General features: G+C 48.5%; 2 protein-coding genes across 2 annotated transcripts in view; one reads left to right on the plus strand and one right to left on the minus strand.

Moving 5' to 3' along the window:
- The first annotated feature begins 9 nt into the window (after window positions 1-9).
- On the plus strand, window positions 10-4,665 carry DUSP4 (dual specificity phosphatase 4). Its single transcript, XM_041395711.1, has 4 exons — window positions 10-404; window positions 3,076-3,212; window positions 3,625-3,844; window positions 3,980-4,665. Exons 1-4 carry the CDS (start codon window positions 11-13, stop codon window positions 4,363-4,365), a joined length of 1,137 nt encoding a protein of 378 aa, XP_041251645.1. The 5' UTR covers window position 10; the 3' UTR covers window positions 4,366-4,665.
- Window positions 4,666-5,630: 965 nt separating this feature from the next.
- The window catches only part of TNKS (tankyrase), a 128,493-nt gene continuing 120,416 nt past the window's right edge, over window positions 5,631-13,707 (minus strand). The window contains exons 26-27 of the mRNA XM_041395832.1: window positions 12,816-12,972; window positions 5,631-11,027 (exon numbers count right to left, since the gene is read on the minus strand). Coding sequence (XP_041251766.1) covers window positions 10,941-11,027; window positions 12,816-12,972 — 244 coding nt within the window. The 3' untranslated portion in view covers window positions 5,631-10,940. The remainder of the gene's footprint in view (window positions 11,028-12,815; window positions 12,973-13,707) is intronic.

Here is a 13,707-nt window from a genome sequence, read left to right on the forward strand (position 1 = left end):
CTCCCCCGCCATGGTGGCCACCGAGGGGCTGCGCGAGATGGAGGGCAGCGCGCTGCGCCGGCTCGTGGGCCGCGACGAGGCCGGGGCCGGCGGCGCCGCGCGGTGCCTGGTGCTGGACTGCCGCCCCTTCCTGGCGCACAGCGCCGGGCACATCCGCGGGGCGCTCAACGTGCGCTGCAACACGATCGTGCGGCGGCGGGCCAAGGGCGCCGTGAGCCTGGAGCAGATCCTGCCGGCCGAGGGCGAGGTGCGGGCGCGGCTGCGGGCCGGGCTCTACGCCGCCGTCGTGGTGTACGACGAGCGCAGCCCGCGCGCGGAGGCCCTGCGCGAGGACAGCACCGTGGCGCTCGTGGTGCGCGCGCTCCGTCGCGACACGGCGCGCGCCGACATCCGCCTCCTGGCAGGTACCGCCGGGGGGACACCGGGAACGAACGGCGGGGGGAGCCGGCCGCGGACAGCTGCCCCCGCCCGGGAACGGGGCTCCGGGCTCGCCGCGCCCCGGGCCGGGCGCTGCCTTGCCCGCCTCCGGCCGTCCCGCCGAACTCGGGAGCCGGCGGGAGGGGCTGCGCTCCCGGGACGGTCGCGGCGCGGCCATGGGCCCCGAGCGTGGGTGCCCGGGCGGTCTGAACCGGCTCAGGGGCACGGGGCGGGAGCTGAGGGAAGCGAGTGTGTGCGGGGAATCCCCCCACGCTTTGAGTCCAGCCCCGCCGTGCCGAGGAGGTGTTTGTGCAGGGTCAGGTAGCCGCTGTCACCGCGATGTCCCCTTGCAGCGGGCTGAAAAGCCGGGGATGCCTCTGTGCTCCCTCTGCGACTACAGCAGGGATCAGGGCTTCCCCCCGCTGCCGTGTGTTAAATGGGAAGCTGTGCGCATTTGGAGCCGCTGGTCCTGAGAATTGCCGTGAGATGATTTAGGGGCGGGGGATGCTCAGCTGGGGTTCCTGGATGAGCTCTGTGGGGCTTTTTCTTTTTTGTTTACAGCCTGAGAGTCAATTTATTCCTTGGCTTACTTACAGCAGGGGTGAGGATGTGTATGCAGAGTATCAAATCCATTAAGAGGCTTGATAGATGGAGGAACTCGCACTTCAGTTGTACTAGATACAGTAAAAGCAGCAGGAGCTGTTCCAGGGATGCGATACGATGTGCTGCTGCGGGAGTGCCTGCACAGCAAGGGCTCGCTCAGGAGCAGAGCTCCTTCACCGTGAGCCAGCGTGGTGCTGGAGCCACGCGTGTGGCAGGAAATGCTGCCCTGCTTCAAGGGTGCCCTTTGTCAGCTGAGAGCTTTGGGTGCCTCTGTGGTTCTCGTGGGAGGTTGGTTGGAATGGGAGCCCTTTTGAGGAATGGACCCCGAGAGACTCAGTCTCAGCACTACAGTCTTCTTGAGATCCACAGAGCCACTAAAATGATCTTGCTCAGATTCCAGGAGAGCTACGTTAAGCCAGAGCTGTGCATGCCCAAGTGCACATTTGTTGGGTGCAGGTCACGATGAAGATCCTGAAGTGTTTTGTGCTGGTCAGGCTTCTGCCAGGTTCCCTGTGAAGCAGCTTGGCCATGGGCACCTGCTCTGCCTGGCTCCTGCACCGGGCAGGGCTGGAGTGAGCAGCCAGGAGCTGCTGGATCAATGAATCTGATGAGATTCATTGAAGAGAAACATTTGCAAAGGTCTCTTTCTCTTTCCAAGAATCATTCTTTCCAAAATGTTTCTGCCCATCAGCCTGGGCAGCTTTTCCCTCTCATGGTGCGATGACCACTGCAGTGCAATATGATAGATCCAGGGATTTTAGGACCAGATCCCTGGAAGTTGTCTAACAAAGGCTCTTGGTTTTGGATGCTCTTTCAAATCGAAGCAGTAGGACTGTAAAGGGACGTCAGGCCAGGGAAATGAAGCCTCTGCTAAGTGTCCTGGCTGCGTGGGAGGGACAATGCAAATGCAGTGATAAATCTGCACGGTTCTGCTTTAAGGTGCTAGAGCCCTTCCTTTTGTAGGGGGAGGAAACCACAAAGGACACTGGGATGCTGGCAGTGTGGGGCTCTGGCTGCCCAGGGATTCCTGAGCTGCTTGAGAAGCTTGCATCCATTGTTTTGAGTATCCAGCCTTGTTCAGGGCAGTCTCAGAGCTAAGGCTGGATAAGAAGGATGTGTCCTGCTGTATGTAAGCCAAAATCTGCAGGCATAGGTGCTGCAGTTGATTTGAGTCTTCAGGAACCATCCTGGGAGTCAGGGCTTGATCTAGCTGGAGTCCTGTGGTGATAGTAAAGTACTTGATTTTCATTGATTTCGAGGCTCAAAGCCAGACCTTAAAAGGATGTCAGGGTTGTTGATTTGATTTGATTGAGAGAAGGAGATCGCACCAGAAGTGTTTATCAGCAGGCCAGCACTGCAGTTTCCCTGTCCTGGGAACTCAGGGGGTTTGCTCTTGTTTTGTCTGCCATGACAAAGCCCTGACATCCCCTGTGCTTATCCCCCTGGCAGCAGGGCAGAGGATCAAGCTGCTCCATGTTCAGATTGCACCTGTGTCCTTGGGAAGCAGCAGAACCTCTCTCAGAGGGCAGCTTGGCTGTGGAGTCAGCTTGGCTGCACCTGGCCAGAGCCAGGGCTTTCCTGGTCTATTATTTTGGGAGCTCTGAGCTGGAGGGTCAAGCTGGGAATGGGAGACCTACAGGTCTTTTTTGACAAAATGATGTGTCAAGGGAAGATGAGAACTGAACCATCTTTGGCCTCGGAGCAGCTTTTCCCATTTAAGTCTGAGTATGCTGGAAATAAATCCTCTCTTCATTGTCTCAGAGAGCAACCTTGGCCTCAGTCTGGAGTTCTGGCTGGCAGTATGCAGGGGACCGATCCATGGACCAGAGACTTTGGGTGGCCAAGATCATTGCTCTTGGTGCTCTTGCTCCAAGGGAATGATGGGGCCTCAGGGATTCCCCCCTTGCTGCCGAGAGCCTGACTGCTCCTTCTGGGGCAGGAGACCACTCTCCATCGCTGTAGCATCATCTAGTGGCCAAGGGCATCTCCGGCTGCGCCGTTCTGCAGTCCTGTGAATGCGGTCTGGGATAACACTTCGTGCCTCTCTTCTTGCAGGGGGCTATGAGCGCTTCTCCTCGGAGTACCCTGAATTCTGCGCAAAAACCAAGTCCCTGAGCAATGTGTCACCCCCCACCAGCGCTGAGCCCCTGGATCTGGGCTGCAGTTCCTGTGGGACCCCCTTCCACGACCAGGTATGTCTAAAAGCCCAGTGCTTAGCTATCTTGGCTGCCCTTCCAGCATTGGAGCCTGCTCCAGTGGGAGTCTCTCTGCTCTCCCTCAGCAGGGCTTGTGGAGCCAGAGCCCTGCTTCCTTTCCTCTCATGGGAAAGCATGGCGGTCCTCCTAAGCCCAGGGTGTCTTGCCCACAGAGTGGACAAGCCCACATCCTCTTAACCCACACCTGCCTGTTTCTGAACAGGACAAAGAGAGGGAGAGGAAGGGCTGACACAGGTTTAGCACCTCAGGAAGGAAACCTCTGCTCCCTCTTCAGAGGGCCCTGGATCAGGTGCCAGGTTGCTGCACAGCTCCATGTTTCCAAGCCATCTGGATGTGTGTCCTGCCTCCCACTGTCCCCTGGTCAACCTGTTGTTTTCCTCTGTCACAGGGTGGGCCTGTGGAGATCCTTCCCTTCCTCTACCTTGGCAGCGCCTACCACGCAGCCCGGCGGGACATGCTCGACGCGCTGGGCATCACAGCCCTGCTGAACGTCTCCTCAGACTGCCCCAACCACTTCGAGGGGCACTACCAGTACAAGTGTATCCCCGTGGAGGATAACCACAAAGCTGACATCAGCTCCTGGTTCATGGAGGCAATCGAGTACATTGGTGAGTGCCTGTGCAGAGACGTGTCTGTTGGTGGCACCGCTGGGAGGGAGGTCAGCCAGCACCCGCAGGTTTGGTGAGGGGCTGGGCCCCGGTGGCAGGGTGTGGGTCTCACATCTCACCCCTGTTGCCTTCCAGACTCAGTGAAGGAGTGCTGTGGCCGTGTCCTGGTGCACTGCCAGGCTGGCATCTCCCGCTCGGCCACCATCTGCTTGGCGTACCTGATGATGAAGAAGCGCGTCAAGCTAGAGGAGGCCTTCGAGTTTGTCAAGCAGCGCCGGAGCATCATCTCCCCCAACTTCAGCTTCATGGGGCAGCTGCTGCAGTTCGAGTCGCAGGTGTTGGCCACTTCATACGCAGTGGAGGCCGTCAGCCCCTCGGGGACGCTGCGGGAGCGGGGCAAGGCCACCTCCACCCCCACCTCGCAGTTTGTCTTCAGCTTCCCGGTGTCTGTCGGTGTCCATGCCACCCCCAGCAGCCTCCCCTACCTGCACAGCCCCATCACCACGTCGCCCAGCTGTTAGCTCAGGGCCGAGGCCAGCCGGGCAGGCAGTGCCAGGCGTGCAGGGGCGCGGAGCCCCGTGATGTTAAGCAATAGTGCCGGACGCTGCCATTCACCCTGGACTCGGCATCTTTTTCGTAGAGAAATTTCTTACCTCATCTTGGTTTGTTTGCTTTTTGTTATGTTTTGAGAGCACGAAGTTGTAAAAGCCACAAACCTTGACACTGTCCAGGCTCTTTGGGGGAGGAAAAAAATAGTATACTGGGTTTCCTCAAGTGCCTGGTCTTCACGTGTTTCCATCCCTATTTTACTGTCTTGTTTTCCCATGTTTGTGGCCCCAGCTCATCTAGGTTAAGGGAGCATTCCCTGTTTTTATTGTGCAGCAGCCTTCCCCCTTGCAGAGAGACCTGTGTGTGTGTGGTGGGTGCTGCTTACCTGAGCCAGGTACACTTCGGACAAGCAGAGCTGCAGGCAGGGCCTTGGGGCGAGCAGGAGTGGTGGCACAGGGCTGCCTGCACTCAACCTCAGCCCTGCCAGTGGCTGGGGACATGAGGCACCTGCCAAGTCGCCAGCTGAGCCTATTCCAGGGGAAGAGCAATCTCTGTGGTTGAGAAGTGGTTTGGAGGGAGAGATGTAGTTTGAAATGCCTCTTTTCTTGCCTCTGTGGATCACTGGTTTCTAGAAAACTTAGGTCCAATCTCCTGTGGCTTTAAGATGAGAAATAAGGGATTGGGGCAGCAGTCTGGGCTGCTTTTGATTACTCTGTTCAGTTTCCTCTCCACCAGTCCTACTGCTGCTCTTCCAAAAGAAGCAGGATGGGACATGGGCGGGCTATAATAGGGAGGGAAGCTGTGGGGTGGAGGACAGGCTGGCCCAGAGGTGTCATTCATCCAGCATTTTCAAGCTTCTCCCACCTCATGACCAGCCATTTTCCTGTGCTGAGTCTTGTTCACCTGTGCAACATTTCTGCAGCTTTTGGTCCAAGCCTTGAAAATGCCTCATCTTCAACCCACCTGGAGCCTTATTTCCCACCCTACCTCTGTCCTTCCCTCCAGTCCAGTCCAACACACAAGATGCCTGTGTGGCTGATGTACATATGTATGGTTTTGTTTGGTTTTTTTTTTTTTTTTTCTAGAAATTAACTTTTTATTTATTGCCTGAGGGAGGGAGAAAACATTGTTTGGAGAAAATAAAAATAAAACTGTTTTCAACAGTTTGGCTGGAGCAAATTTGTCCTAAAATTGAGACAGAGCAGCAGGTTGTGCACACATTCAATTTTCACACAGCAACTGTTAAAAATGTATTTATTGACTTTTAAACTATTACAAGTATTGCAGATCAGACATTTAGCCAAGCACACTTATAGATCAAACTCAGTTGTTACAGAGATGTTACCTAAAGTCCACCATGTAGGTAGGCTGAGAAACTGCCCATCGTCTTCAACTTTGAGAGAGAAGGTAAAAGAAGAAATAAATAAATGGTATCCCAGCTCCAGGTAATTGGCAACCAAGAGAGGACAAATACAGGGCTAGTTATGAAAACAAGTTACACAAAAAAGGTCTAGAAATTCAACCCCCAGCTACATTGCCATCTGGGTTGTCAGAGAAAGCAATTAGGAGTGACAAAGCACAAGCTCTTGGGACTGCAGCACAGAAAATCCCCATTTCAATTTCCAAAGCTGAAGCAAGTTCTGCAGATGTTAAGAAAGTGTCAAAATTATCTTGTAATAACAGAGATTCTAATAATCTACATTAGTAATTAATGGGACCAGCACTAAAACTTGCCACCAACACGTTCAGCAAGACCGATACATCAAAACCAGTCAGATAATGTGACTTGACAGGCATGTGTGTCAGTGTAATGGAAATGCGTCTGCTTCCCATGTCCCCTACAGATTCCCAGGCTCATTCACCTTGCTTCAGAAATTTTAACACACATACAGTGTTCCCTAATCCCCTGGGTTTCACATTTACTCTGTGTTTAGAGTGGTGGGAACACTGCCCACTCCCTCTCTGCACATCTGTCCTGCCACTCTCGGAAAGACCAGGAGAACATGCTCTGGACTGTGCCAAGCCACCACCTCTGATCACCAATGGATTCAAGTCTGTGGAGGTTCACAAGCCAGTTGCTACATGAGGCAAGAACTGAGCATGTGCTTTCCCAGGTCTTCCCTATCCAGGCTGCAGCATAGCTTACCTTGCTGCACAAATATTCAGCTTAACATAACTGAAGCATGCATTAGATGCGTGTCCTCTTGGATTTCTGAGCTGGACTTTCTGCAGCAAAGCAGCATGGAAACAGAGAATCCCACTGAAAATAATTCACATATTTCCTGACATTCAGCTTCTGAGAATGACTAGCAATGTTCAAACTAATCTGTTTTGTGGCTGGACCCTTCCTTTCACCCATCTTGAAAAATCCTGTTCAGGGCAATTTCTGTTAACAGTCCCATAGGGAAATTGCAGGCAGTGCATTACACTGCTGTCATTGCAGGGATGCAGGAGGCTTTTTTGAGATTTGCCACCGTCTTAAGTAGCTGACACAGGCCACACAGTGGCACAACATGTTTGCATACCTCAGCACCTCACACATTCACAGGGAGCAGACGCCTCCAACCTAGAACAAACAGTAGGAGCAGCTGGCTTCCAGAGCCAAGAAAGTGCCTTTCTCCAGGAGCTACTCCCTCCCATATAGCACATCCCTTTTCTGTGTCTGCTGGCCACCACAACCAACAGTGCAGAACATTTTGCAGGGTTTTCTCTCTGCTTAAGTGTAGAGTTTTCTTTTGGGGTACTCCCATAACAAACAAGCAAAGTTTAAGTTTGCAGGCAAAATAAATTCCTGCTGCATAATGCAGTGGGATTCAATTGCATCACATGCAAACACTCGAAACAGAGGTTAGAAAATCAATAGTGACTGCAACATGGTGGAACTAGTACAAGAGGTTTGTAACAGTCTCTATGGAGCTGGGATCAAACACAACTGCTAGATAAAAATAAGAATGAAAAAATAAAATATACCTTATTAAGGTACTGTACTGTCTGCTTTTAATCCTAACAGAAGTTTTGTTGACAGCAATCAGACTGCAGTGTCACTCTGCACCAGGTATCTAAGTCATCAGTCTCACGGAAACAGTTTCAGCAATGGAGAGCAGAACCCTCCTCCTTTGTTAGGTGGTGACTTTTCTTTCTGTTTTGCCTATTAAAGTTCTGTTGCAAAACTACACAGAAGTTTCAAAATGCTGCCTCAAAGGGACACTGACAAAAATCAACAGGCCTGAGAGACACATTGTTCCTGGTGCCAGCAGAGACCAAGATCTGTCCCTGGTCTCCCAAGCCTATGAGGGCCTAGCCCAGTGTTCTTCCACCCTCAGCTCCTACTGTGCCTCCCACCAGTGATCCAATGCTGCAAAATGAGCATCCCCATATCAGGGGACTGCTCTTCTCAGGAGGTCAAAGACTTCATTTCTCAGGAGGCAGCAACTGCCTGGTTATGGGGTCAGAGCATTTTTAAGGTCCCATTGTAGTTAACTCCCGCAGCTGAAGCAGCAGCCTCTGTACCGTTAACAGCCTGCCAAAAGCACCACGACCGGGTTTTTAACGGGTAACTTTGTTAAGTCACCGGATGGGTAGATCCTCACTTTGTTTTGAACTGTAAGAGCAGCTATGACAACATCTGCTACTCCTGCACAGGTGTCTACAACACGCAGATGCATTATCAGGCCTGGGTATTCCTCCGTGTCTGGCCACAAACGGATATGAGATCACGTCATTACGAGACAAAAACCACTGCAAAACTATTTCCTCACACAGCACCTTTACTCTGCACAGAACATTAGAAACATTAACACTGGCAGTTCAAAGATACTGGAAAGCAGAATCATAGAGTATGCTGTGTTGGAAGGGACCCATCAGGATCATTGAGTCTAACTCCTGGCTCTGCACAAGACAGCCCCAGGAGTCACACCATGCGCCTGAGAGTGTCATCCAATATCAGGCTTGGTGCTGTGACCACTTCCCTGGGGTCCCTCTGGGTGAAAATCCTTTCTCCTAATATCCAACCTAAATCTGTCCTGACTCAGCTTCATGCTGTTTCCTCCAGTCTTGTTACTGGTCGTGGGAGCAAAGATATTGGTACCTGCGCATCCACTTCCTCTCGTGAGGATGTTGAAAACCCCAATGAGGTCTCCCCTCAGTCTCCTCCAGGCTATTTTTATACTCTAGAAGTTTCAGTCTGCAAAAGGAATCCAGACTAGCTATTAGTTCAACCAGCACATCGGAAACAACAAGCAAAAACAGCATCCGGTGTGGGCTCGGTGGGGTTTTCCTTTTTAGATTTGTTCTTGTTTTTGCAAGATGTAAAGCTTTTAACTTTCACGCCCACATTAACCATTTTGCTCACCTAAGCAGCACAGCTGTTTCACCATTTAAACCTATGTCTAACTGGGGATGGAGAGCAGCACTCGCTCTGGTTGCTATCTGAAACCCTAGAGCAGATAGGCACATCCCCTCACTCTGTTATTAACTAAATGAAAAACAAACCCCAAACTTAAATGGTGAATACAAAGCTTCAAAGCCTAGTGGTGATCTTTGCAATCCTCTAACACTATGAAACAAGTAGCCAAAATACAAGCACCCAATTTTATCAATGAAACTTGTTTAAAAGGACAACTAGGCTAGAGCCTGGCTGGGACTTTAAAGCTACATATTTAATCAGGTCACAAAATGAAGCGAGAACCATATATCCACTGTCAGCTCAAGAAAAGTAAGAGTTCAAGTTCTGTTGGAGTATTGCTATTTCTAAGGTTTCCTTTAGAGATATTACAAACAGATGATGTTCAGGTAGCCATAGTGCATCAAATGACTGATTTTACAGCGGGTGATATTTCTTGTGAGGATGACTTGCTTCAACATTAATGCCTTAACATTAACAATAAAAACGTCATGTCTTAATGCTGAAAGTGAAATGCTCTTCAGGGTTAAGTCTGTTTTATACAAACATGTTGCAAAGTCCCACTTGAGGGGAGCATGTATATTTTTATGAACTAAGAGGACGCTATTCTGTTGCTTTCTTGCTTTAAGGGGGATAAAAACTGAATGCATGAACTGGATCATCAGATACTAAATAGTGCTGGTTGATGAACCACATGTTGTGTCCAAAGGAACATTTTTTTCCTCCAGAGGTTACATGGTCAACACTGAAGCACATGTCCTGGTATTGGTTGTTAGGAAAAAAATTAACAGGTCTTGATCTTCAACCTTCTCTGAAACTGTAAAACACCACAAAAAAGAAACAGTTTCTACTTTTGTTAAATCCATATCCACCATGAGAGGGACTTTTGAAACTGTTTGATGCTGTGCTATGCAATGCTTAAAAATAACTTTCTCCTACCCAGCAAAATAAACCTGGGAATTTGGGAAGAAGGGTATTAAGTGAATAAATCCTAACTTCGTTCTCTGGTATACCTGCAAACAAATCTGCTTGCCAACTGGTACTTTAAAATTTTGTTCTCATCAAAATGTAAAATTGATATTTAAAAAAAATTATTACTTTTGTAAATCCCTTAAGCTCTTCAACTGTGATGTCACACACAAAGATGTGACAGGAAACTGCTATAATACACTGTCCCTTACCAGTCTGAAACCCATTTACTGGGTCTCATCTTACAGGGGAACATGAACCAGATGCACCCTCCTGTATGAAATCTTCTGACTTTTCACCTGCTACTCCCAGCAAAACCATACCCTGCTGTAACTGGAGAACATTTCAAAAGCTGCATTGTACTTAACAGGAGCCTTATAAAATGTTCTTTTAGAGATGCCAGCAGAGGGCATGGACCTGTTTCATGAAGTTCTTCTAAGCACAAGAGCTGGTTTTACCCTTGCAAACACTTCCCAGGGCTTCCCCCAGAAAACTCACACAGACAAGGCAGCAAACTGACATCATTTGTTTCCACTCTAAAGTTCCACTCACTCGTGTTATCGTTTGCTCAGAGGTGTGAAAAAAACCCCAATATTGAATAACTTGACCTAGCCCCTCCTCAGATGAAATTTATATTGCATTGTTAATGATTTCAGTCGACTTGACTTTGTGCAAAATATCTTCAAGAAAGTTCTGGCTCAACTTCAGAATACAAAAGGAGAATAAATAGGATCTCTTGAAAACAGGAAATGAATGGTGTACGCTGAAAAGAAAATGATGGGCTTAATGTAATTTATCTGCAAATAAAATAACTAGAAAAGTAGTGTCTGAAATTTTAACATGTGAGATGGCAGCAATAAAGATTTCCATTTGCACAATAATGTTCCCAAGGTCTAGATCAAAACAATATTATTTTACACATGGTATCTGCAGAGACTAGGAGCCTGAGATATGTTATTAAAAGGCAGTCCCTTGTAAACTTTCCTCAAGAGGAACAGTAGCAGTTGAGTATGCAAGAGTTACTCATTATCATATTCATCAAGACAGCAATACTTTATAAAAGACATACAGCTTATGTCCGGGTTGTTAAGAATTTTATGTGATACTGATTTTCTGAAACATGTATCCATCCAGTCCAAGATTGAAGTCACATCCTTCTCTACTGCTCTGAAGCTACTAGGTCTTTTGTTCTGCTGCTGTTGCTGTCTGTGAGGGAGCCTCTGGTTTCACAATCTGGTATGTAATTAGATATTCTGGGTATGCCTGAAAGTAAAATAAGAGAAAAAACCTGGTTTATGCAAGGGTAACTCAGCAAGTTCCAGTTTTTGCATTTCACTAAACAGCGACCAGTAAGGTCACCACAAGAAACAGCTCTATGTTCACAGCATGCAAGAAAAAGTGGGTATTTCAAACCTAGCCAGCACTATGTGCAAAAGCCTTTACTGGTAGTAAAACACTTGGCCTCCCCAAAGCACATGACCCAGTAAGTCATCTGTCCATCTGTCCAGTGTTTCCTGGAGACAGCTGATAGCCTGTTCAGTCCCAGAACAAAGCTAGAGTTGATGGAGGGCAGGACCCCATTCGGAGGAACCTCAACAGATGAGAGGAGACTGGGCCTACAGAAGCCTCATGGAACCCAGCAAGGGCAAAGGCACCTGAGACTAATTCCTTGTAACACTGCAGGATGAGAAACTACTCAGCTGAAAAGGTGATGGGGTCTTTGGGAGACAGCAAGCTAAAGCAGAATCCATAGTGTGTCCTGGCAGCAGTAAAGGCTATGAGCATCCTGTGGTAAATCACCAGCTGTAGCAGTGACTGCTGCTTATCCCTTGACCACATCTAGAAAACCACACACAATTTTTAGGTTCTACAATACAAGAAAGATGCCAACAAGCTGGAGCCAAGTTCAGCAAAGGACCAATAAGACAGTCAGGGGCAGAAAGCACAGGATAAAGAAGATGCTGAGAGAGAGATGGGCTTGTTTGATCAAAAAAGAGAAGGCTTTGTGAGACCATAATTGTCACTGTATCTTAGAAGTTCACCTGACTGGTCAGGCACAATCTGTGCTCACTTAAGCTGTGCTGGCTGCCTTGAGTCACCTCCTGGTCTTCTTGCATGTGCCTTCCATGAGGATCTGTTCCATGATCTTCCCAGATACAGAGGTGAGAGTCACCTATCTGTAGTTTCCTTGTGTCTACTTTTCTCCCCTTTTGAAAAATCCAAGTGATGTCTCCCTTTTCCCATTCACTGGCGTCCCTGCCATGACTTTTCAAATATCACAGAACTACAGAATATTCTGAGCTGGAAGGAATCTACAAGGATTCTACAAGTTGGACCACCAAGTCCAACTCTTAAGTGAATGGCCCATACAGGGATCAAACCCATGATCTTGGTATTATTAGCAGCATACTCCAACCAACCAAGATAATCTCAGGGTGTGATGGAGACTGGCTTAGCAACACCAACAGAACCTGGGATGTTTGTCATCACAAATTTGTCATTATTCAGTTTCATCAGGTGATCTGGGAGCCACCACCCATGGCAGAAAGCAAAACACTTTTATAGAGTCAAGGTCTAGCTGAGTTATTCAGATTAAGAATTAACTTTTGAAGACTCCTGTGCTACTCTAGCTGCCATTTAAGAGTAGTCTCTGTCACTGCTGGGAATCTACAAGTAAAAAGTTCAGAATCCTCAAGATGTACTAGAGCCCCAAAAATGCATATGACCTTGATGCTGCAGTAAAGCCACTAAAACACAATGGGAGAAAGACAACTTACTGAGAGAAGCTACAATTCTTAATAGACCCCATCAGTGCTGCACAGGGGAAATTAGGCAATTCTGCATGGCATAAATCAGAGCAGATCAGTGGATAGGAGTAACATTTGCTGCCTACATACAGTTCACTGTTTATTTCCCCATTTAAACGAAAGAAAACCCAACAACCTAATCAGCAGCATTACCACAGCATGCTTGGTCTGGAAAGCAGCCACAGCCCATCTCCAGCTCCAAGCTGTGTCCCTGTATAAAGCCAGTCCCTGCCAGCCCACCTACCTGCTCCCCTCTGTAGATCACATACTCGGCGTACGCCAGTCCGTTCACGCTCGGCCTGCCGATAACAGAATGGTGCCCGGGAGGGGCGTGAGCCATCTTCATTGTGCTGAACTGAAGGAAGGATTTGCCAAGGGTCACTCTGCAGAAGAGCATTTGTCTAAAATGAAAAAAGAGAGTATAATTTACAAATATCTTACTAGGAGTTGTATGCTTCCAGAAGGACTTCAGTCTTTTGAGTTTATTTCATTACAATTAATTTCTCACGGCTTTTTAGAGAAACACTTAAAGAAACAAGTTCTAAGACCTGTCACAAAAATCTTCCATGACACTCAAAAGGGAAAACACACAGTTTGTTTAGCCCTCACATGGAAGCCTGCTCTAGTTCATTTTATACAAAGCTGTCGAAAGAAGCTGAAACTCTCAGTGTTCCTACCAACAGGGAATGGACAGGTGTCAAAGTATGAGAAACACACTGATCTACTCCAGAACAAAACAAAGCTGTGATTAAGTCCTGTTCCAAAATTATCTACCTCCAAAATTATCTGATCCACAGTACTACACTGTACTGCTGACCACTGTACTGCTGCAGTTTTGTCCTGAGAGTGCCTGGAGTTTAATTGCTATTTTCTCCTGACTCTTCATTTTCAAACTTGCTGTTTTAAGCCTCTTCCCTGAGCCACAGCTCACTTTGATTTATACTCACTGCATGCTTAGATATAATTTTTGACCTTCCTGTGGGACTTGCTGCATTTATATTCGTTTTTGTTCAACCTTGACAAACGAAAAACTGCATTTTTCCTGCCATGACCAAGCTCAAGTGGCATTTCTTTGCCTGCATGTCACCCTGTGCCAGGATCATAAAAAGCCAGGACAGCCAGAATTATGTGTGGGG

The sequence above is a fragment of the Onychostruthus taczanowskii genome, unplaced genomic scaffold (genome assembly GCF_017590055.1).
Source record: "Onychostruthus taczanowskii isolate IOZ18803 unplaced genomic scaffold, ASM1759005v1 scaffold12, whole genome shotgun sequence".
Lineage (NCBI taxonomy): Eukaryota > Metazoa > Chordata > Aves > Passeriformes > Passeridae > Onychostruthus > Onychostruthus taczanowskii.

Coding starts and splice junctions, on each gene's coding strand:
- DUSP4 (XM_041395711.1), top strand. CDS start 11: ATGGTGGCCACCGAGGGGCTGCGCGAGATGGAGGGCAGCGCGCTGCGC. Junction 405..3,075: donor CGACATCCGCCTCCTGGCAG/GTACCGCCGGGG, acceptor CTCTTCTTGCAG/GGGGCTATGAGCGCTTCTCC. Junction 3,845..3,979: donor GGAGGCAATCGAGTACATTG/GTGAGTGCCTGT, acceptor GTTGCCTTCCAG/ACTCAGTGAAGGAGTGCTGT.